We start from the raw sequence: 23,801 nt of genomic DNA on the forward strand, positions 1-23,801 counted from the left end.
GTGGCGTATTATTACGATCTGTAATTTAAACCTGTATCCCAAACTCTACATACTAGCACCGTTCTTGTTCTTGTACATAGTATCACCTCCTGTTTTCTTTATATTGTGTAATCTGTATTTCTTATTATGGTGATATTTCTAAACTGTTGACTCAGAGAGCCCTGCACTAGACCTCCAACAGGTTTGGACTGTTGGTCTAGATGGAAAATCTGACGAATGGCAAATACAACTTTGAATCTTGAATATATTGTAAGCATGCTTGCTGCTGCTTCAAACACATTTCATATCTATCTATCCATCTATATATATATATGTCTACATATATATAGATATATCTATATGTATATCTATATATATATGTATATATATATATACATACATATATATAAATATATATATGTATATATACCTACATATATATATATGTATATATACCTACATATATATAAATATATATATATATATTTATTTATATATATGTATATATACATATATATAAATTGTTTTTGTTTTCAGCTCTCTTATTACTGAGCAGCTGCAGGAGAAAGTGGACCGCCAGTGTGAGTAGCTGGTTATTGACCCCACCGTGTGGACCAACGCGCTGCCTGTGTCACAGGCCCGCCCCCCGAGGAGCAGCCTGTACTTGTCCGGCTACTTTCCACAGCAGCTGTCATTAAGGCTGCGAGCACCGAGGACAGTCGGTCACAGATATCTCTCGAACGGCTACTAGTGGGGGAAAAAAATCATAAATTATTAAAGATTAAGCCCTTCGTTTGTCACCACAATGCACTGCCTGAAAAGTCTGAGGACAACTAACCCTGGAATCTTGCAGCTCTTTAAAAATGCAGGGGTCTCTGCCAGAGCTGGAGCTGACAACATTGTTTTATCCAGGACGCAGCAACCTGTGCTTCTCCCTTGCTGGGCCGCAGCATCACCCCACGCCCACAGAGCCTTCCACCACCAGAAGGAGCCTGATGTGGACCAAGTTTACCCCAAGTAGGTCACAGCCGGCTGTCTGTAAACGAATAAATCAACATTAATTAGCCCACATATTCCGACAAGATATTCCTGATTGAGCTGTGTGCAATATGATTATTACTACTTTATATGGTAGTCGTATAGTAGTCGTAGTGTTATATTCAGTCATCATGCAATAATGAGTGAAGCCGTTATACAATATTGCATATAATATGACTGAACATGTATTGGCAGAAGCATATTGCGTATATATTCCTATCCTAAATCGTTATCAATTAAATAACCCTCAAGATAATTAGATACCTAATGATACATCATCAATCATATAGTGTGCAGGAAAAGCTTTAAATAAAGTGTTTTTATCCTCGAGCATGTTATTCTGAAGTGCAACAATACTTTGGGAGAATTACTCTTAATGTTCACTTTCTTGTGAAATATGAAGAAATCTTAAACATGAAGCTCATTCACTAACACGGCGATTCTGATTGGTCAATCACGGCGTTCAAGATCCCTCCGCTAGGCCGCTCTTCCTTTTGGCGTCGGTTAGCATGGTTAGTACAACAAACGGTAAAAGTCAATATGAAAACTCGATTCTATTTTCATTTCGCAGTTTCATGCGTGACAGGCACATCTAAAGCTCACTAATCAGGATTTTATATAAATATTGTATAATATCCAATGCAAGTAAAGCCTGAAAACAAGTGGTTTTAAGGGCAACCTCAGGCTAATGACTAGACTTCTAGCTAACGGTAACTCCGTGCCCAGCCATAAAATAGTCCGATAAAAGCCTAGAATAGTCCGGTAAAACTAACTTTTACACTTCAGTTTTTCTAAAGGTTATTCTAACAATATATAATGTGTTAATTTGTGGTACTTTATGTGCTGATATTTGGTTTTATTTATTTTTAATTGTTGAGAATATGAAGGCTAATTTCTTCTTTTTCTTGTTTTTATGCTAAGCTAACATTACGTAACATCAGCTGCTTTAACTCACAGAGAGGTGCTGTTTACTCTTGGCAAGAAAGCAACTAACCTCGGCTAAGTGGGTGTCTCATTCTACATTTTACTTTTCTATTGTATTTTTAATTTATTTGTCAGGTCTTGTTGTTATTAACATAAACATATAGGTGAATAATGTTTCAAAGTGCACTATTGTAACCTATGTTTTAAGTTATGCAAGACCTCAACAGTAAAGAGGTCAGAGAACACAAACCGTACACTGCAAAATAACCTTTTTTCTCTGGTAGTATTTAATATACACACAGCCATGGCATAGGGGCCACCTCCTCCCTTAAACACACACTTTATGTCAATAACTAGGTGAATAGCTGGATGTTTGCCAGTATTTCCATTCGTGGTTATGTTATTGACATAAACTTTGTTGTACTGCCTATTGTTTTGAATTGATACATTGGAGCCAGTCCAAATTCAAAGATAACAACATGCATATTGTGTTTTTTCCTATCTCTTGGCAGAAGTAGATTGATGTCCAGTATGGAGGACCTACTTTTCTACACCATCACTGAAGGAAAAGAGATGATCCCCTTGTCCCAGTTCATTTCTGTGAGTCAACAGCACACTCACATTTCCTCAGTCACGCCATGACTTTCCATGAAATACTCGCCCATATGCACAAACACACTCCTTCTGCCCTACAGCAGTATTGCATTTCAGAAAAGCACCTATGACTGTGGTTAAAGAAACCTTGGGGAGTGATATAGGAGCCCAGAACTTGAACTTAAGGTGTCTCCAGCTGAATGCAGGGTCAAGTTTAAATGGTGTTTAGGAACTTTCTTTTGTAATGGGACTAAATATAGTAGGAGTGACACTGAGGTAATCACCGTAAGAGAACAACGACGACAACACCTTTAGGTTAAACAACAGAACCTAAGGACTAATGTAGATTTCAAGTCACATATATACCTATACATGGGCCTGCAGGCACACACACACACATGCAATCACACAAACACTACTGAGAAGATGTCAAGCTTCTTTGAACTGGTGCCATAGTTCATATTTTCAAAGTATTTTATCGTACACATCTCAGAAGATGAACAGAACATAGATTCGTTGGTGTTTTTGTGCTCTCCGATAAGTTACACGTCAACAAAGCCTCATTTAGCTTCATGTGGTGCGACCTTTCCGACACATTAAAAAAAAAGCAGACACGGACATCTGGTGACCTAGGTGTCTATGGCAACTCAGTCATTTTTAAACGGGGACATGCATTTCGGACAAGAGAGGTGTGTCAACACACATTTGATGCGGCGCCACGGATGACTGGATGTGTTTGAAGAGGTGACGGGATTAGGACATGCATGGTTAAAGTATCTGTATTAATGCGTGTCGATAACTGCAACAAACATTCATCCGAACAAATGACTTACAAGACACTTAAAATAATGTAAAAATAAATAATTGTTCGTAAAACCAGACTTAGGGTTTATTTATTCCATTGTCTGTTGTTTTGTAAATAAGCCAATTTGCATTGGAAATTGAATTAATTGTTTTTGTTACATCATTTACACACACACATATATATATACTGTATATGTTTTCCAATCATGTCTGGTTAAAATACAAATACCTGGCAGTGAATTGTATGGCAAATACAGGAAAGAAGGAAGCTTAATATCTCCTCCGAAACCATTTAAATGGTATGTTTTTATAATATACACTACCATTCAAAAGTTTGGGGTCAGTTAGAAATGACTTTATTTTTCAAAGAAAAGCACTTTTTTTCAATAAAGATAACATTAAATGAATCAGAAATACACTCTCTACATTGTTAATGTGGTAAATGACTATTCTAGGTGGAAACGTCTGGTTTCTAATGAAATATCTCCATAGGTGTATAGAGGCCCATTTCCATCAACTATCACTCCAGTGTTCTAATGGTACATTGTGTTTGCTAATCGCCTTAGAAGACTAATGTCTGATTGGAAAACCCTTGTGCAATTATGTTAGCACAGCTGAAAACAGTTATGATGGTGATATAAGCTGGCCTTCCTTTGAGCTTGAAGTTTGAAGAACAAAATTAATACTTCAAATAGTAATCATTATTTCTAACCTTGTCAATGTCTTGACTATATTTTCTATTCATTTGATAAATAAAAGTGTGATTTTTCATGGAAGACACGAAATTGTCTGGGTGATCCCAAACTTTTGAACGGTAGTGTATATATTGTTATTAATATACTGTATAGCAGCCTGAAACACACTCAAACACTATCATTGAAAATCTAAGTGATGCTTCATTATTGTCTTGATTAATCTTGATTAATTGTGTAATTGTTTGGTATCTAAAACACATGTAGTTACGCAAACAGCTCACAAACCTAAACCGAAAGCATTCAGTTGAAGGATAAATCTCCAAAATAAGTGGACATAAAACAACAAGAAGGCAGCCCCATCTTTTTTTTCCCTGCTCGAACGTTCAGCATCGCTTATGGACATTCGTCAAAAGCAACAGCGAGCTTGCAGCCATGCGCTGGTGAGTCGGTTGGGTCATAGAATGAGTTCACTCGGGAGCCTCTCTGGTTGTCAGTTTGGTGCTCATGGTGTTCCCGAAATAGATGCACGTGGTTCGTACAGTGGCTGTCAGCTTGACGCGTGGCTTACGAGAAGGAATCCAGCGATCTGGTGTACGCCTGTATTTCCTCTTTATTACAAAAGGAAGGCTTTTGTAATAAGCCCCTGAGCCCGTGAAGTCCCCGAACTACGACGTGATATCCTGCTGACTGACATGACATCCACGCTGCTGTGTGCATGACCCACAGTGTTTGATAAAGTCTGTCATCTACAAGTCCCTTCTTTCTTTTACTCTCCACCTCTTCTGCAGGCTTTGAGAAAAACAGGTCTGTTGACGTCCGACCCTCGGCTACGCGACTGTGTTCGTCAGATGCGACAGTCCTCACGTGACTCCGTCGGGCCAGTCATGATGGACAAGGCGCTCTTCAGAAGGTGAGAAAAGAAGTGTTTATTTGTGGAGACGTCGTAACGTACAGAGTTATTCAAAGGGGGCGTATTCAACCTTTACCTGCATGTGAGCAGTGGACAGAACACCCGCGTTTGAATAAACGCTCTTGTGTTGTTTCTAATAGGTTTCTTATTGCACAATAAATGCGTGGGATGACAACGTGCACAGTGAGGTGTAGGGTTTTTCATACTTTTTTTGGGGGGTCAAGTATAAAGGAGTAACAGGAGGAGTAGTCTGTGGCCAGCGCTATTTGAGTCCAAGAGATTGACAGAGACATGTGTTTTAATGGCGAACAGCTGCTACTCACCAAAATCGCATGCACACGTGGCAGCCAAACCAGGGTGCGGAAAGACAGAGGAGACTCTGGGACTCTTGATGAAAGTTGACCTCCAGACTGTTTCAATTACAGTAGTAGACTCAAAAGACCTGTCAGCTCCATGCAAATGGGAAGTGTAGTTCAGTAATTCAGTCGGTCTCGTCTTCCGGCCTGGAGGAGCACCGGGCTACGTCGTCTGGGAGTCTTCGTCAAAACCAAATTGGCCGTGTCCGTCTGTCTTTGCTTCTTTTCTGCGATTTGTGAGGTTATCCTTGAACACGTAAGAGCTCACTATGCTTCTAGAAATAAAGAGTGCTTTCTTTTATATTTCTCTTTTTTTTTTTTCAATGACCCATAGGCTATAAATAATGCAAGCACTCTCCGCTCTCTTCTTCTGGTGTCTCGAAACCTCACATGCTCGCATCGCCTTGGATCAGCGAGAGCTGCAGGCCAGATATTTTAGTTCAGGCCAGCTGTGACAGAATGCGCATACGTTTCCTTGAGAGCTTACAGCGTGGCTGACAAATCACAGCCATGAAAATCTATAATAACCAGTGGTGGCTGGTGAATTTTTTTTGGGGGGGGGGGCGCAGTTTAAATAGCACTCAACAATGAGAAGAAAAGAGGTTTTGAGTAGAATATTGTAAAAAACAAAGCTTTATTTAAAGAACACAGCGTGCTCAACACTGTCCAATAACAACTATCAACACACTGTAACTTTGGGCATGAGAGGTTCAGAGCAGCTTTAAGGAACATTGGGTTGGGTTTCAGAGGTTTGCAAAATAAAAGAGTTTCACCCTCACATGAAAGAGGTTCAGAGCAGAATAGAGTCAGAAAGAGATCACATGTTACATTGGGTGTTTGCCAGAGTAGACCCACTACGTGTAAAGAAAAGTAGCCTCCTCTCTTTAAAGTTGGCAAACTTCTCAATAACTCTCTGGTTAAAGTCAATCATGTCTGTAACCAGCCTGTTTCCATTATTCTGGAGGGAATGTGTCTGTTTATCAGAACTTCTTCGTTGTGTTTTCGATGCCAGTTCGGTCTCCTTCTGCTGCTCTGCTCTGCAAACAGGGTTAGCTTCATGCTGTTAGCGAGTTAGCTTCATGCTCTTTGCTAGATAACTGCGGCAAGATTCGTGCTTTACACTTGTCTGCAGCTCTTTAGATCCCTCCCCCCGTTGTAGTCCAGAGAGTTTCAGTCCCAGGACTTTGGAACAACAGACAGGAGAAACTAAACAGCGCATTACTCACTGAGCTCCAGCTGACCAGCTCCGTTAGCAACCTGCTCTGTAGCTCCGTGGAGCTCTCTGGCTGAGGGAACGATATGGTCTCTGATCTGCCGAATAGTCGTCACGTGAAATAATAAAACGATGTCATTGGCCAATGAGCGCACATTTTTGTGCCCCAAGATTCACGTTTCATCCGCCAATGAGAAGCCGTCCTTGCCGAAACGACTGAAATGTTTACTCGCTGCCGCACACACACGTTTGGCCGGTGCCCCGAAAATGGGGAGGGGCTTCTCTCTGTGAGGATGAGTGGCGATATATTATATTTTTTCACATTAACTTAAGTGGTTGTTGACAGGCTGACGGTCTCCCACACACATTTAGCGCGTCAACACGGTATATTGACTATTTAAATGATTTGGCATACAATGTTTTTTGACAGGATGTATTTTTTTTTTTCTTCTTTTTTTTCATCTCAAAATTTTAAGAGGGGCGGCGCCCTAGTGCCCCCTATGGACGCACCGCCACTGATAATAACAATTACCATCTGCTGACAGAAGCAGGTGTGTTTGTTTTATCTTTTAATCGGTTATTTATCAGTCTGAAGCAGGTCATTTTGAATTCAGTGCGATTGGAGAAAAAAGGAAAAGATGAAAGAGGAGTTGAGCAATTCAATTAAATAAAAATGGATTCGAGGTCCAGTTGCATATTTAGCATTTCTCAGGCGGAACCAGTCTCAGTGATTGAGGCCTTGAAGCTCAACCTTTTTGAATCCAATAAAGCATGGTGTTCTTTCTTATTATATAAAATGCTGTCATGTGAAGAGAAAAAAAAAAGCCACCTAACTTTATTTCAGTGGGAACTAGTTAACACAACTGTTGTCTTAGGTACAGCAGTTACATAAGCCACACTAGCCTGTGGCCGTCTTTGTCCGAGAGCTTAACTTACTACTATGAAAGTGTTCAAATTACACATAAAAAAATATTTTCCTACTCACCTCTAGTGCTTTCTAGATTTAGTTTTTACTTGCAGCGGTCTTAGATATTTGTCTCACAGATTTCTGCCTCTACACCGATACCTCGGAGGTGAAATCACATTTATCTTTAATTTACTAATCAACAAAACACACTGTCACCATTTTTTCAGTGGTTATTCACCACGAGGGCCGAGTGTGACGTCCGTTCATAATAATAATAATTCAGATTTCTATAGCGCTTTTCTGAGTACCCAAAGACGCTTGATAATGTGTCCCGTTGTAGGTGTCTCGGCAACAACATCATGCTGCTGACGAAGGCCTTCAGAAAAAAGTTCATCGTTCCGAACTTTGACGAGATGACTCAGCAGATCGACAGGATGTATGACAATGCGCAACAGCAGGAGGCGGGGCAAGTAAGTAATGAACTAACGCCGCACCGATTGGCCGCGTGCTCGTTCCTTCCAGTAACGCGTGTCTTCATGCAGGTAGCGAACTACATTCCTCAGCTGGCTAAGTTCAGCCCTGACCTCTGGGGAGTATCTCTGTGCACGATCGATGGACAGAGGTACGGGATCGTCTTCACTTGAATGAATGTTTTCATTCTGTGTGTATCCCCGCTCACTCACACTCCTCCATTGCCATGCTCCTCCATTACATCCTCGTGTAACACAGACACTCTGTGGGTGACACCAAGGTTCCCTTCTGTCTGCAGTCGTGCGTGAAGCCTCTGGAGTACGCCATCGCCGTGCACGAGTTCGGCAGCGAGCACGTGCACCACTTTGTGGGCAAAGAGCCCAGTGGGTTCAAGTTCAACAAACTGTCACTAAATGACGAAGGTGAGTGCTTGGCGTCACGGAGACCCCACTTACCACTTATCCTCTCGACACTCAAGCACTGAGTGCTATGATTAATCCTAGTTTTGTAAAAAGATACAAGTTATATACATACAACACACGTTTTCCTCGCCATGTTGTCATTGAGAACTCTTGGCAACCCTTGATTTGTAATTTCTACATACACTACCGTTCAAAAGTTTGGGGTCATCCAGACAATTTCGTGTCTTCCACGAAAACTCACTTTTATTTATCAAATGAATTGAATATTGAATAGAAAATATAGTCAAGACGTTGACAAGGTTAGAAATAATGATTAATATTTGAAGTATTAATTTTGTTCTTCAAACTTCAAGCTCAAAGGAAGGCCAGTTGTATAGCTTATATCACCAGCATAACTGTTTTCAGCTGTGCTAACATAATTGCACAAGGGTTTTCTAATCAGATATTAGTCTTCTAACGCGATTAGCAAACACAATCTACCATTAGAACACTGGAGTGATAGTTGATGGAAATGGGCCTCTATACACCTATGGAGATATTTCATTAGAAACCAGACACTTCCACCTTGAATATTAATTTAACACATTAACAATGTATATATATATATATTTGATTAATGTTATCTTTATTAAAAAAACAGTGCTTTTCTTTGAAAAATAAAGACATTTCTAAGTGACCCCAAACTTTTGAACGGTAGTGAACATAATGTGAGAAGAGCAAATAACAAGCTCTCATTTCACAAAAAGTTGTCTAGTTGAACTTTCATCCCAATTGTGTAACATTTTTTGTTATTATCTCACCTTTTATAGCTATTTGTTATTACGTGTTCGCCTCTGAAGCAGATGAATTGTATTTCATTTGTTCGGTTTATTAGCTGATGTTTTTACGTTCCTCCGTTGAAACATCGCCCGTAACGGCAGCGGTTTATTGCTCTTGTGGTTCGGGGCAAAAGAGTGATAACGTGCTCTCGTTGCAGACAAACCACACAACCCGATGGTGAATGCCGGAGCTATCGTCATCAGTTCTTTAATTAAGGTGAGACAAGAAGGCTTCTCGGCAACGAATGCATTGATGTGATCGATGGTCGATGTGGAGGTTTTCCTGTTAGAATATAGACACAAAACAACAACATAGTCATACGTCATTTCTGAGGAGGTCAGGGGTGAAAAACAAAGAGTGGATTCTCAGACAGGGTACGTTCATCCCCACGGCTCTCCGTTTTCAAACCCAGTTATTCCCCTTCAATTATTACTGCGCAGCACAGCGTTGGACTGCGGTCCCTCGGTGGGCGTAAACACAGTTAAAAAGGACAATCATGTCGGCCCGAAAAAGTAATGACAAAAAACCAGGATCGACATGTTTCTGTGTTCCACCAATATAAGAGTTCAGTCTATGATGCTTTCAGGCAACACAAGGTCACTTATTGTGAAATGTGACACTGTCAGTATTTGCACACTGTGTGACTTCACTGGGGGAAAAATAGATTATCGCCTTCGTGCTGTGAAACGTGTCAGGCTTTCTGCTTCGGAAAATTGCATCACGCTTTCATTCGGTTTTTTTGAAGGCCGACGCGATCATTGCACTGACTTCACGTTCAGTGACATGCCACAGAGGAGTTTGTTAGAAGATTAAGCTCTCAGTGATCACCGCTCTCTATCTAATCATTCTATTGGCCGGTGACTTGGTGCCAATCGGGACTGGACTATGGTCATCATCATCTGACGGACCAGACCGACTTATTTGTGAACTTTGGCCTCATTGCCAGTGGAGTTCAGCCATATATGGTTGTTTATTTTCCCTCTGTGGAGTTTTCCTGCCGTCTCCTAGCTGACTGAAGAGATACTCTGGACTTTTTTATCATTTGTGGGTCGGGTTCAGGAAGGGACTCTGTGGGCCTGACGGCAGGGGCGTGTGTGCTTCTGGCCAATTGCAGCCTCCAGAACAGAAGGTGTGTTAACCTCCCTCACACACACACATACACATACACACGTGTGTGTGTAGGGAGAACACATATATGCAATCATTTCTATGTATACATACTGAGGAGGTTACACACTTACTTAAAATGTTGATCATTTGCGCAAAGGAAAGAGAAAATATAAAGTTGATAAAAGCTGTTATTGACTTTATGCAATATTTATACCCCAGTGGGAGCAGCTGAACCTACAAAAATGTACATGACACAAATGTTGATGTTTTGTTGAAAAGGAATAGTTGTCAGAGCACCAGAAAGAAAGAAATCCACTCCTGTATTGGGCATAAGGTTGAGCCTGAGGTCGCCCTCTCAACTCACAGGAATATTTGATATAATCATTAACATTTATAGGTAGTCATTAAATATGAATGCGACATGGGTCCCCATTCTTCAACTTAACAACGTGGTTATTATACTTTACTGTGTTGTTCCCTCTCTGTTGACAGCCAGATTTCAATAAGGCGGAGAGGTTCGACTATGTGAGTAAATACTTTTCCTTTTCAAACTTCTTCCCGTCTCCACGTATTTGTTTGGTCGTCCCACTCAACCATTTATAAATGTGATGTCATTGCAGGTGATGGAGTACTTGAAAAGGCTTTCTGGTGCAGAATACGTGGGCTTTAGCAACGCAACGTGAGTCCCGTGCTTCAAGGAACGCAACCTCAATGTCACGTGAAATGCAACTTTCTAAATTCCTTTCGTCTTCTTGCAGTTTCCAGTCGGAGAGGGAGACCGGTGATAGGAATTATGCAATTGGTTATTACCTCAAAGAGAAAAAAGCGAGTTATTTTACAAAGTTTTATGTTTATTTACAATCTCCTCAAGTGCTTGTCCAGTGCTCAGGTTTCAGAACAAAATGAATGTCCGAATTAACGCTTGATTTTTATTCTCGCAGTGCTTTCCTGACAATGCAGATATGACGGCAGCCCTCGACTTCTACTTTCAGGTCAGTCTCTTTGTCTTTGACGTCGTAGTATCGTAGTGCGGATGAAACTGTCACAGAAAGGTTTTCAGGCTGTTTCCAGTCTTTATGCTAAGCTTAGCCAGCCAGTTGTTAGCTGTGGTGTCATTTATTTTACGCTTTTCAAATCTAAAATCTTGGCAATGAAGCAAATGAGTGCATTTCCCCAGAAGTCATTCTATTCTTTCAAATGTTTTTTTTTCCAGTTGTGCTCCATCGAGGTGAACTGTGAGTCAGGAAGTGTCATGGCTGCCACGCTGGCCAACGGGGGTATTTGTCCAATCACAGGCGAGTGTGTGCTGAGCTCTGAAGCCGTGCGCAACACCCTGAGCCTCATGCATTCCTGCGGCATGTACGACTTCTCTGGACAGTTTGCCTTCCACGTGAGTCCATTGTTTTTTGGGGGGTTTATTTGATAAGGGACAGCGCACTTTAAAACAAACATTTCTGTAAATGTGCCAGAGTTAGCCAAGAGCCTATTTTTCAGCTGTCGTCCCGAGAGGCAGATGTCATAAAAAAAGCTAAAAAACATAAGATTACAAATACAATGTTTGTCTAATATTGACCCTTTCCAATTGGTGCACACACCATTAATAGTGAGAATAGTGAATATACTCTTAGACATTGTCAAGTACGAACAAGACATGCGACAAGAAGACTCACAAATTCAAAACAGACAAAGACAATAAGATAAGGGACAGAATAAAAACATCCATGTCAGAGACACAGAAGAAAATGAAATATATGAACTAGAATGGGCACTCGGTAGAGCGCATACCTTCGCATATCACAAGATTGGGCATTGAATTATGAACATTTTGGCATTATTTGCATGCCAATTGGATATAAATTGACCGCGCTATGGTAAAAAGAAGATGTTGACCTTTTCATGACCTTGACCTTGACCCCGATCGATCCAAAAATCTAATCAATGTCCCCTGATAATAACCAATCATCCACCAAATTGTGCGCGATTCAAGAAGATGTGACATGACCTTGACCTTTGACCCGATCGATCCCAAAATCTAATCAAATGGTCCCCGGATAATAACCAATCATCCCACCAAATTTCATGGGATTCGGTTTAATACTTTTTTACTTATGCGAATAACACACAAATAAATAAATAAATAAATACACAGCGATCAAAACATTACCGTCCGCATTTTCAATGCAAAGGTAATCAGTCAGACACAGACAAACAACAACAAAAGACATGCATGCAGGGGGAGTGACTGGTCGACAAGCAAAGTCCGAGAGAGACAGAGACCTGACGACAGAAGAAATAGTCAACAACTGACAGAGCGAAAGTTCAACAAGGACCGATTGAGGGCAGTAAGGAGCAGTTACGGTCTCGCGCTGACAGAGCTGACCCGATTTGACCTTTTTCACCTGGAAGTGCTCCTCCAAGTGATATGATATGATATTCCTTTATTCGTCCCACAGTGGGGAAATTTCAACTAGAATGGGCACTCGGTAGAGCGCATACCTTCGCATATCACAAGATTGGGCATTGAATTCTGAACATTTTGGCATTAGTTGCATGCCAATTGGATAAAAATTGACCGTGCTATGGTAAAAAGAAGATGTTGACCTTTTCATGACCTTGACCTTTGACCCGATCGATCCCAAAGTCTAATCAAATGGTCCCCGGATAATAACCAATCATCCCACCAAATTTCATGTGATTCGGTTTACAACTTTTTTTGTTACGCGAATAACACGCATACAAATAAATAAATAAATACACGGCGATCAAAACATAACCTTCCGCATTTTCAATGCGAAGGTAAAAATCACGCGGTGGCACGGCATGAAGCATCGAGTCCAGGTTGAGACCTTTAGTTTGCTTCTCTCGTTCAGGTGGGCTTGCCCGCTAAATCCGGCATTTCGGGTGCTGTCCTGCTGGTTGTCCCCAACGTCATGGGTATGATGTGTTGGTCTCCACCTTTAGACCGGATGGGAAACAGTGTTCGTGGCATTCACTTCTGTCAGGTGCGCAGTCGCCATCACAGTTTCTTTGATGTGTCCTCCTCTCATAATGTGTCCGCGTGCCTCAAACGTTCCCCTTCAAATCAACGTTCGATTCCCTCAGGAGCTGCTGTCTCATTTCAACTTCCACAATTACGACAACCTGAGACACTTCACGAAGAAACACGACCCCCGGAGAAGATCGGACGAAGAACCCGTAAGTTCGGCGTGACGAGTGTGGAGGCTGACAACCGTCATTCTGACGAGTAATAAAACATAAATACTTCACGCATGAAGTCTGTCACCTGAAACTCTCGGGAACATTTAGCGCAGGAGCTAACCAATCACAAGACTCCGCTGGTAACGTATTTAAACCCGAGTCTTGTTCAGGGTTTGCAGTACCGCCAATGCTTTTCATCGTTAAATATTTATTGCAATACGTGAACATTGGGAGAAAGATCGGAGGCGTTTCCTCCACGTAGAAGTTTGATGGCTGTAGGTGTCCATAAGTGTTGCATTACCACAATCAGCTGATTGACCTTCGCACCATCTGTTCCTACATGTGCGAAATGTGTTTCAGAAAGACTGAAACGGTATAGGTAGAAGCAAAAAATGCTTAAATATTCCTATCCTTAATTAATATGAAATAAATCAGAAAATTTATATAAAATAAAGACAAATAACAAAGAAAATAAATAAAAAGATATATATATATATATATATATACACTACCGTTCAAAAGTTTGGGGTCACTTAGAAATGTCTTTATTTTTCAAAGAAAAGCACTGTTTTTTCAATCAAGATAACATTAATCAAAAATACACTCTCTACATTGTTAATGTGGTAAATGACTATTCTAGGTGGAAACGTCTGGTTTCTAATGAAATATCTGCATAGGTGTATAGAGGCCCATTTCCATCAACTATCACTCCAGTGTTCTAATGGTACATTGCGTTTGCTAATCGCCTTAGAAGACTAATATCTGATTAGAAAACCCTTGTGCAATTATGTTAGCACAGCTGAAAACAGTTATGCTGGTGATATAAGCTATACAACTGGCCTTCCTTTGAGCTTGAAGTTTGTAGAACAAAATTAATACTTCAAATATGAATCATTATTTCTAACCTTGTCAATGTCTTGACCATATTTTCTATGAAATGTTCAATTCATTTGATAAATAAAAGTGTGAGTTTTCATGGAAGACACAAACCTTTGAACGGTAGTGTATATAAATACATCCACATACATCTTCCATATAAATACATTTCAATCAAACTTATAACTCTCAAGAATTATTTTATAAATAATTCCTTTGAAAACCAAAAATGAGTTCACCATTCTTATATCCATTTCAACATTATTCCATAATTCGACCCCTACAATAGAAATAGATCTTCTTTTAATCCCCTTTTTAGCCTTTTGTACAGTAAACTTACAAACATCTCTCAAATCATATTTACACTTATGTATTGAAAACAATCTTTGTCCACTCTGGCAGTGACTTTGCTTTAGCTCTGTACAGTATCATTTTTATATTTAAAGTTTAAGAATCAGTCAACGCTCACGTAGTAATGTTTGCCTTTTGATCCATTAGAACAAGTCAGTGGTAAACCTGATGTTTGCGGCGCACAGCGGGGACCTCTCCGCTCTGAGGAGGTAAGTCAAATCATTTATTTTCTCATCGAAAAGCTCAGACACCAGAGGAACAGACTATAACATGTACGATAACATCATCTGTGTGTTAAATATGAAGCTGGAGCAACGATCTACATCTGTGATATTTGTTTGTGTAATCTGTACGAAGGACGTTTATTAATCAAACGAGATATTACACGTTAATTATTTATATATTTAGGTGTTAGGAGGCCGTTTTTTTTAACTCTGACAGAGCCATGCTAGCTGTTTCCCCCAGCTTCCAGTCTTTATGCTAAGCTAACCATCTCCTGTCAGTAGCTTCATATTTTCCATCCAGACGTGAGAGTGGGGACACGTTGGACTCTTCTTTCTCCATTCTCTGCTTTTTAAAACACGCCTGCTTTCATATTCACGAGTTCTTGACTGGTTTCTGACGAGTTTGTCAACCTTTGTATGCAGGGTTCGTACGGTCATGGAAAACCTGGAAAAGTCATGGAATTTTAAAATGGTCATTTCCAGGCCTGGAAAAGTCATGAAAAAAACTTAAATCATAAAAGTTTTGGAAAAGTCATGGAAATTGTTATAATCACATGTTCATTTACGCCGAGTTTGAAATAATTAATACATTTTTTAAAGAAAGACGCTCAAAATATAAGCCAGCGTCCGCTCTCAATATGCACAATTTAAAAAAATGTTCATGTTTATCCCGAGATTTCAGTTTGGTCATGGACATTTGGTTTAAAGTCCTGGAAAAGTCCTGGAAATCCATTGGTCAAAATGTGTAAGAACCCTGTGTATGTGTCCTTGGTTCTTCCTGCAGGTTTGCCCTTTCAGCTGTGAACATGGAGCAGAGAGACTATGACTCTCGCACAGCGCTCCACGTTGCTGCTGCAGAAGGTGACATTTCATTATTCGTTCATTTATTCCACGTTCAACAATCACTGCTGTGATATCCAAACAGGAATAAATAAACTCTCCTTTTGGCTTTCAGGTCATGCAGAAGCCGTCGTCTTCCTAACTGATGTATGTAAAGTGAATCCCAGCATGAAAGACAGGTAGGGATCTTACGTCAACTTGTTATCTGATGAAAAATGTTAGATAAATACGTCCAGTGTTATGATCTGGCTCTAAAACAACAGCAAAGGATTGAAGATCACGCAAAGGATTAACTAAACAAAGACTTCCATATAAAAAAGGAGATGGTAATTTACCAAATGTAACCAACATGAACATTTTCATCAAGAATGCTGCCAGTTTGACTAATGTTGAAACCAAACATCCAGCGCAGGGTGTGTCAGGGGAAAGGATGCCCACCCTCCCCCAGGATGGGGGGGGGGGGGGGTCTTATAGGCTGTAGGCCTCCTATTTGCTTGATGGCCTCACGCTCCAACCAACCAGGAACCAGAGACACTGAAAGCGAGACACAGCAACACTAAATTAAATTAAATTCAGTTTATTTTTTATAGCACAATATTACAAACTAGAACGGGCACTCGGTAAAATGAACATTTTGGCATTAGTTGTTAATTGGATAGAAATTGACCGTGCTATGGTAAAAAGAAGATCTTGACCTTTTCATGACCTTGACCTTTGACCCGATCGATCCCAAAATCTAATCAAATGGTCCCCGGATAATAACCAATCATCCCACCAAATGTCATGCGATTCAAGAAGATTTTGACCTTTTTCATGACCATGACCTTGACCTTTGACCCGATCGATCCCAAAATCAAATCCAATGGTCCCCGGATAATAACCAATCATCCCACCAAATTTCATGCGATTCGGTCTAATACTTTTTGACTTATGCGAATAACACGCACGCACGCACTGACGCACGCATACAAATACACGGCGATCAAAACATTACCTTCCGCATTTTCAATGCGAAGGTAATTCCGAATTTGCCTCAGAGGGCTTTACAATCTGTACACATACCACGTCCCTGACCCTTGACCTCACATCGGATCAGGAGGGGGGGGGGGGGCAGCCACGTGTCTGATGTGCCGGAGTCTTTGAGACGTGAAGTCACAAAGACTCCGGGCAGGAAGCAGAGTTCGTAACGTGCGATGGAGAGATGTCAATTCATGCATAAGTAAAACACACAAGTCCCAACAACGTCTCCATGTGACATATGACATTGTGTGTTTTCTATCAGATGGGGGAACACGCCTCTCGATGATGCCATGCAGTTTGGCCATGATGTTATTATTGCAGTCCTGCAAGACTACCAGCGTGAGTACGCCGACAGCAACGCACCGGGGGCCACGGAGGAGCAGAAGGCCCCGCTGGACACGCTGAAGAGCATCGTCTGAACCACGAGGGATCCGGAGGGTTCGTAATGGAAAAGAGTTTTATTTCATCACGAGAGGCCTAAAAGGACACGGGACGATTGAGAGACCTGATGAATGATTGAGTTTATTTTTTATGTGGCAATAGATGTCATATAATATATTTAGACTGTTGTAAAAGCTACTCAGTGCAGGATTAAGTCCTTCTTTGATGTATTCCTGCAGACGGGAGAAATTATTCAACAGCGTAAAGTATCAACAAAGCACTACATAATCAGGCAAGCTGATAATATAAATTGAAGCCATGATTGGATTGTTTTTGTGTGCTCAGTTTGATATAAAATGCCACTGTTGTAAATATCTAATTATTAAGCCTACTTATTGTTAAAATATTGAAATGTGATTTTCTTAATTATTATTTTTAATCAGGGGACTTCATGCCGCCTGTATAAATATTCCCAACACTGTTCAATAATTATTCTAACTCAACATGAGGTGATTTGGTTGCACTGGTGACGGTTTCATTGTAGTTCACACCATTTCATAAAGGCTCACAGGCCAGATTATCCACTGCAGATACCTCGTTTCGATGAGGTCGTGGTTTTCTTTTTCATCTGCCTGTCGGGGTTATTCTAACACAAAATATATAATAAAATATATTCAAAGCAATGTTGCAAACCAGACACACAGATGTGCTTAAAGTGATACTTTAATTAAAGCTTTTGAGTGTTAGTATGCAGTACTGAGAAGTTAGTTATGCGATTACAAATATTGATTATTCTTCCATCTCGAATGATTGCATTTTATGAATTGTGTTTTATTTCATTTAACTCGGTGAAAGGCGGTGAAATGATTCCTAAACAGTACTTTAGTCTGTCACTGTAAATATGTATCATCCTGGTGTAAATAAAGAGAAAGTAAAAGCCGTTTCAGTGAAGTTATTTTATCAAACAATATACAGCATGAGCATGAAAAAGCTTTGCAACTGTGTAATAACAAAACACAACTTAAAAAATATATTGACAGTTACGGTTCCTCTCAAAAATAACCACACATCTTTTTCATCTCAGTTAGTTTGAGAGGTAATACACACACACAGATATACAGGTTTTGTGATGTGGATGACATAGAAAGTATGAAGTTACATTGTTAAGTCATTATGAACCAACTGGACTGTAAAAAATATACCAACATAATAACAGGGTTCTTACACATTTTGACCAGTGGATTTCCAGGACTTTAAACCAAATGTCCATGACCAAACTGAAATATCGGTATAAACATGAACAATTTAGAACATGTTGCGTATTGAGAGCAGACGCCGGCTTATATTTTGAGCGTCTTTCTTTAAAAAAACATATTAAATATTTTAAACTCCGCATAAATGAACATGTGAATATAACACATTTCCATGACTTTTCCAACACTCTTATGAATTACGTTTTTTCCAGGACTTTTCCAGGCCTGTAAATGACCATTTAAAATTCCATGACTTTTCCAGGTTTTCCATGACCGTGCGAACCCTGCATAAGCTTCAAATGAGTCCCACATGGACTTTGCTTTCTTTCCTGCAGTGTTGTGATAAACATGTGCCATGCTCAATCCCACCACCTCCACCATCACCATCCCAGCTCAGCCCGCTTCACTTTAGGCCTCCCGGCTCTTCCAGACCAGAGTGCGTGAGCAGCTCCCCGTCCCAAAGTCCAAACGCGGGGCAGAGGGGAGTCTTGAACTGGGCCCTGATGGTGTGAACGATTGCGTGTTTCTCGATGTCCATCAGCTCCAGAACGCCCGCTTCGTAGTCGAGCCGGATGCCGATGCGGTCCGGCTTGCCCACCTGCGCCACGGGAACCATCTTGTTGCCGGTCATGGCAAACCACTTGCGCTGAGCGTAGCCGAATACCCAGGAGGAGCCGTTGGTGCCCACGCAGTCCTCTCTGGACATCAGCGCCTCGGCCACACCCAGACGAAACTCTCGGGACTTTTTGACCGTCACCTCCCAGTAGTGACGGCCGCTGCTGATCTTCTCGTCGCCAAACACGACGGCCCAGTCTTGGAAGCGCTCCGGGTTCTTTTGCACGTGGCTGGGGTCCAGACCCAGCATGCGGTAGATGACGGCAGTGTTTTTCTTGAAGAGATCCAGACTGCTGTGAGCCGTCAGCTCATCGAGTCTGAACTGAAGATCTACGGGGGATAAAAGGAAGGGGGAAAAATTGTTCGCGATGACTTTCAGTTTGATATTTAATGGATTTAATGAAAGTCTCATTGATCTTGCCATTTGCAAATTACTCTAAATATGGCTATGCTTGCAATTATCTGTGTCTATAAGAATTATGTGAATATTTGGGGTATTTCTTGCCTTACTGTAGTGAAGATAGAGACAGGAAACAGGGGAGGGAGAGACAAAGGTGACCAGTTGGAATCAAACTGTCGATGTTAAGGTTATGTGCAAAATTATGTAAACCAAGAGTTTAATACACCTCTTTGACTTGTAAAACAACAGTGTGACTTATTACTTCACTTACTAGAGAGGGAGAAGGAGAAATTGGCGATAAAAAAAAGCAACAAGAACTTTCCAACAAAGCATTTTGTGTGATTTGACAGTTATTTTGCACAATGCTGATTATCATTTAAATTCGATAACACAATCATTTTAGACTATTCGCTCAAATCCTCGGTTGCAAGTGTTATTATTCGACAAGTAAAAGGACAGTGTCTGATAATAGTTTTAGGTTCAGTGTCCATGGGCGATATAAAGTGCCGGAGTGTGGGAATTTTGATTGGCTAAAGTCTTTTGACGTCATGGGTGAAATTTGAGATTAAAGTTAGATTTTTCAGATATCAACCCACCTGCCACGAGATATGTTATAAACAAAGTTTCAGGTAAACATGAATTTATAATAATACAAATATTTATCGTTAGTTTATCCTCCAAACAAATAAAGTTGAACTTTGAGTTCATGGACAACGCGGTAAACGTGGACTTCAAAGGCTAGTTTACGTAATATTACCGAGAAGTGAAGGACAGATGAGGATTTAGGACGCATACCAGCAAATTAGGGAGAACATCGGTAGTTGCCTCATCGGATTATCGTTAGAGTGAGTAGGAAACGAGCACAATTGTGACATTTCCTGGTTTTGCACAAGTGAAAAGTAGTCTTTTTCAATTAAAAAAAACCCCGCCACTGTTAAATAATCTACATCACTCCAAGTCTTGTTAAAGTTAGCGAAGATAAAGTATAAATCTGTAAAAAAAAAAAAAAAGACAAGCTTTCTTACGACTTCCTCAACTTCCGTTTTCCTATTTGTTTTACGATGAACGAACTTCGTTACAACCCATTTAACGGGTTTGTTCGCGGTGGCAAGAAGAACCGCTGGTAACGGGACAAAAAGTCCAGAACAATAACCGACAGAACAATAACCGACATCCATCCTTCACTGTCAGCGGCTGCAGCACTGACCTCTGTGCCGCGGCTCGAGAAGCGAACTACCGTTTTCCTATTTAACTTTTGACAAAACATTCACTCACTGTTCCCCGTCGAGGCGGCCATGTAGCATCTCGTCGCGGGCAGACTGCGTGTGACTGACACGGAGGTGACCGTCCGTCCTGCCAGTCGGCACAGACGAGCTGCTCTTACGGGTGTCGCCATGTTTTTTGTTGTTGTTGCTCGCTGCTCACATGTTTTCGTCTTCTCTGGGTCCGTAAATGAAGCGGCGGCGCGCTCTACTGCCCCCTGCAGGCCTGGAGAGGAACACCTGCCACACTTATGAGACATCCAGCAAGAAAGTCTCAAGATTTGCAGTATAAACATAACTCTTAAACCCAAACTGACATTCACTTTATTTTAATTCTGGAAAAATGCAAATAAAATGAACCACAAGACATCTTTAATTTGATACAAGGAGTTTTTGGTTTACTCAGTAATAATATTAAGATAAGATAAGATATGTACTTTATTCATCCCCAGGGGGAAATTACGTAAAGCAGCAGCAATCATGTTTACAAATATAAAATACAATAAAATAAAATAGCAGGACATATCACATTTAAGAATTTAAATAAAACGGAAATAAAAATGTGAAAATGAGAGGTTTAACGAAAGGTAAATGGTAAATGGACTGTACTTGTCGAGGGCGTTCTAGTCTTCTGACCACTCAAAGCGCTTTAACACGACATGTCATCATTCTCCCACTGAATGGAGGAGCTGCCATGCAAGGTGTCACCTGTCCATCAGGACTATCTAACATTCACACACATATTCACACACCGCAGGAACAGCCTGGGGGAGCAGTTTGAGTGTCTTGCCCAAGGACACATCGACATGGACCAGTGGAGCCAGACAATTAAGAAGCTGGGGCCAGGTGTCATTTCTGCCGACAATGACTTGAACGATAATAGTCGTCAGTAAAGAGCGAGGACAAACTTAAAAGTATATTCATTAAAATAAACGACTTTTAAGTCACCGTCACCGAAGGAGGTAACACAATGGTGATTGAGGCTGTGGCCAGCTGATGAAAGTTCTGCAATATTCCCAGTATTACAAACTGGGTGTCAGTGGTGACATTCCTGGAAAGCCCACCAGCCCATTGTTCATCCCGTTCACTGGAACCAGTTTAGCATTACAGCTTGGTGGAATTAGCAAACTAATTTATTTGAACTAGGGAGTTGAAATTTAAATTCCCGACTGAGCCTGAAGTTGGATTTATTTCAACTTGGAAAGTCAGAAATTCTTTAATATCGTGCTAGTTTTAACTTTTAAGAATTGTGTGCATAGTTCTATTGTTTGTGTGTGTGGGGGCAAAACTGTATGACAGCATTTCTTTCAGAGGAAGTCACCACATGCACCCAGTTTACAATACTGCAACTATAAAATAAAAATGTGATAATGATTTCATGAGTGGGCCATAAGCACGATCACTAGAGTGATTTAACGGAAATTTATATCAATGAAAATCTTCAATTTTAGCAAGTTTCGTTTATACGGAAGGGCCCGCACTACAATGATTTTTAATGGGGAAGTCCGTTCTGCTCCTATTGTGTTTCTCTCGACTGCTAAAGTTCAGCTCAAATACATAAAAGTACACCAGCGTAAAAGTAAAAACATACAGATATCCCAACAGTAATCCAACAGTAGCCATAAACAATTCATATTAAAAACAATTTGGCTGATGCTCCAAAAAGCACACGTGTGATGTAGATCATAAATGTCTGTCAGTAGCTGATTGGTTACGACTAGCAAGCGAATGCTGGCGGCAGAATAACCACGTGACATCGTTCCTTCCAGGAAACATTATTGGATCAATTATATTGATCGGTAAACCTGCAAAGTTTGAACGTTTTATTTCTCAACATGCTTACAGGCTCTAATTGCTGTTTCGAATCTCTCTCCACACGATCAGAAGTTACGTTTTGGTGAAGAAAGTTGAAACCTTTATTCATTTAATTGACCTGAAAGTAGTTAAATTCAGACATATTGAGTCTACTGGAATACTCGCCATGTGTAATTATTTTTAACTGACGAGTGCAAAGTCCCCTCAGGTTGCTGGGAGAGAAAAAAACAATCCCAGAAGAAATCATTTCAAATTAGATTTTTTTAAAGTTAAAAGAGTTTGTGATTGGCATCGGGCTCCAAACAGAGAGCAGCGGGGACCCATACTAAGTGCGAGCTTCTAACGTGGTTACGGACAGCTGTTGAATACTTAAACTTCAAACTTGTTTTGGATTCGATAACAAAAAGTATCTTTTGGCTTCTGCAGCATCATCACAACCGTGTGTTACTCCACCGCCGTGGTTGAGGACGTATGAGTTTGCTGAAGCATTTTTAATGTGTTGAACTTAATAAACATCTCTGCATTAGTTAAAGCTTATGCTGGTGTTCTAGATAATATTCTTTTGTTTCATGCTGATGCATTTAAGGTGGGTGATGCATCTAAATGACATACAGCACAAAGCTCGACTCGGCCCTGTTGCACAGTCAGATCCATTTTTCACGGCAGTATCCAGCTGGGGACTAAATGTCATTGTTTATTTATGGGCCAATCTAAAAATGATTTTCCTTTCAGGCGGGGCCTGATGATGGCTTTGTCTCGGAGATGTCCTCTCCTCTTTAAACATCTGCTTCAGACATTTATACAGTTCCTTCCTCTTTTTTAAGACTTGGTTTGATTCATTCAGAATGTAAGAAAAGTCAAAACGTGATTACTTAAAAACATACAGCACAGCATCACTATTCTGTACACTATAGGAAAAGAATGAATCGGTTATTTATGTCTCTTTTGTCTATTAAGGGAACGTTTGGGGACTCATGGTCGCACAAAACAGTCGATTTAAATATATCAAATTGGGCTCTTGCTGTTTTAAATGTAGAAATTTGTTTCTCAATTTGATTTAGTGGTTTCTAAAGACCAAAGAATGAATTGATGAATTAAGAATATAATCAGATTAATTAATAACAAGAATAATTCTCAGTGGCGGCGGTAGTAGGCTGAGTTATATAGTTTAATAATGCAATAATAATGAGAAAAACAGCTAAAATATAAATGTAATCGTGGAGGCGGGCATTGAAAGAGCTCCGTTCAGTTTCATGTGTTGTGTTTCACTCAGGAGATATGTCTTTTCTCACTGTCTTCACATCAAAACAATGTGTTGCTCTCT

At 40.5% G+C, this 23,801-nt stretch overlaps 2 protein-coding genes across 3 annotated transcripts; one reads left to right on the forward strand and one right to left on the reverse strand.

The window, feature by feature from the left end:
• Positions 1–672: 672 nt before the first annotated feature.
• LOC130199078 (glutaminase liver isoform, mitochondrial-like) lies at positions 673–18,072 on the forward strand. Of its 2 annotated transcripts, XM_056422294.1 has the most exons (18): positions 673–996; positions 2,454–2,541; positions 4,823–4,944; positions 7,761–7,890; positions 7,963–8,042; positions 8,150–8,313; positions 9,290–9,348; positions 10,735–10,767; positions 10,863–10,921; positions 11,001–11,067; positions 11,184–11,234; positions 11,456–11,632; positions 13,113–13,244; positions 13,345–13,437; positions 14,815–14,876; positions 15,676–15,752; positions 15,847–15,910; positions 17,014–18,072. In XM_056422294.1, the coding sequence occupies exons 1-18, from the start codon at positions 785–787 to the stop codon at positions 17,168–17,170; spliced, it is 1,827 nt and encodes a 608-aa protein (XP_056278269.1). In that variant the 5' UTR covers positions 673–784; the 3' UTR covers positions 17,171–18,072. The 2 variants fall into 2 exon arrangements, with proteins under 2 accessions (XP_056278269.1, XP_056278270.1); XM_056422295.1 differs by lacking the exons at positions 673–996; positions 2,454–2,541; positions 4,823–4,944; ... (2 more) ...; positions 8,150–8,313; positions 9,290–9,348 and adding an exon at positions 9,364–10,261.
• On the reverse strand, positions 18,070–20,797 carry spryd4 (SPRY domain containing 4). Its single transcript, XM_056422296.1, has 2 exons — positions 20,676–20,797; positions 18,070–19,330 (listed from the first exon to the last, which is right to left on the reverse strand). Exons 1-2 carry the CDS (start codon positions 20,794–20,796, stop codon positions 18,789–18,791), a joined length of 663 nt encoding a protein of 220 aa, XP_056278271.1. The 5' UTR covers position 20,797; the 3' UTR covers positions 18,070–18,788.
• Positions 20,798–23,801: the final 3,004 nt, after the last annotated feature.

The sequence above is a fragment of the Pseudoliparis swirei genome, chromosome 9 (assembly GCF_029220125.1).
Source record: "Pseudoliparis swirei isolate HS2019 ecotype Mariana Trench chromosome 9, NWPU_hadal_v1, whole genome shotgun sequence".
NCBI classification, from domain to species: Eukaryota; Metazoa; Chordata; class Actinopteri; order Perciformes; family Liparidae; genus Pseudoliparis; species Pseudoliparis swirei.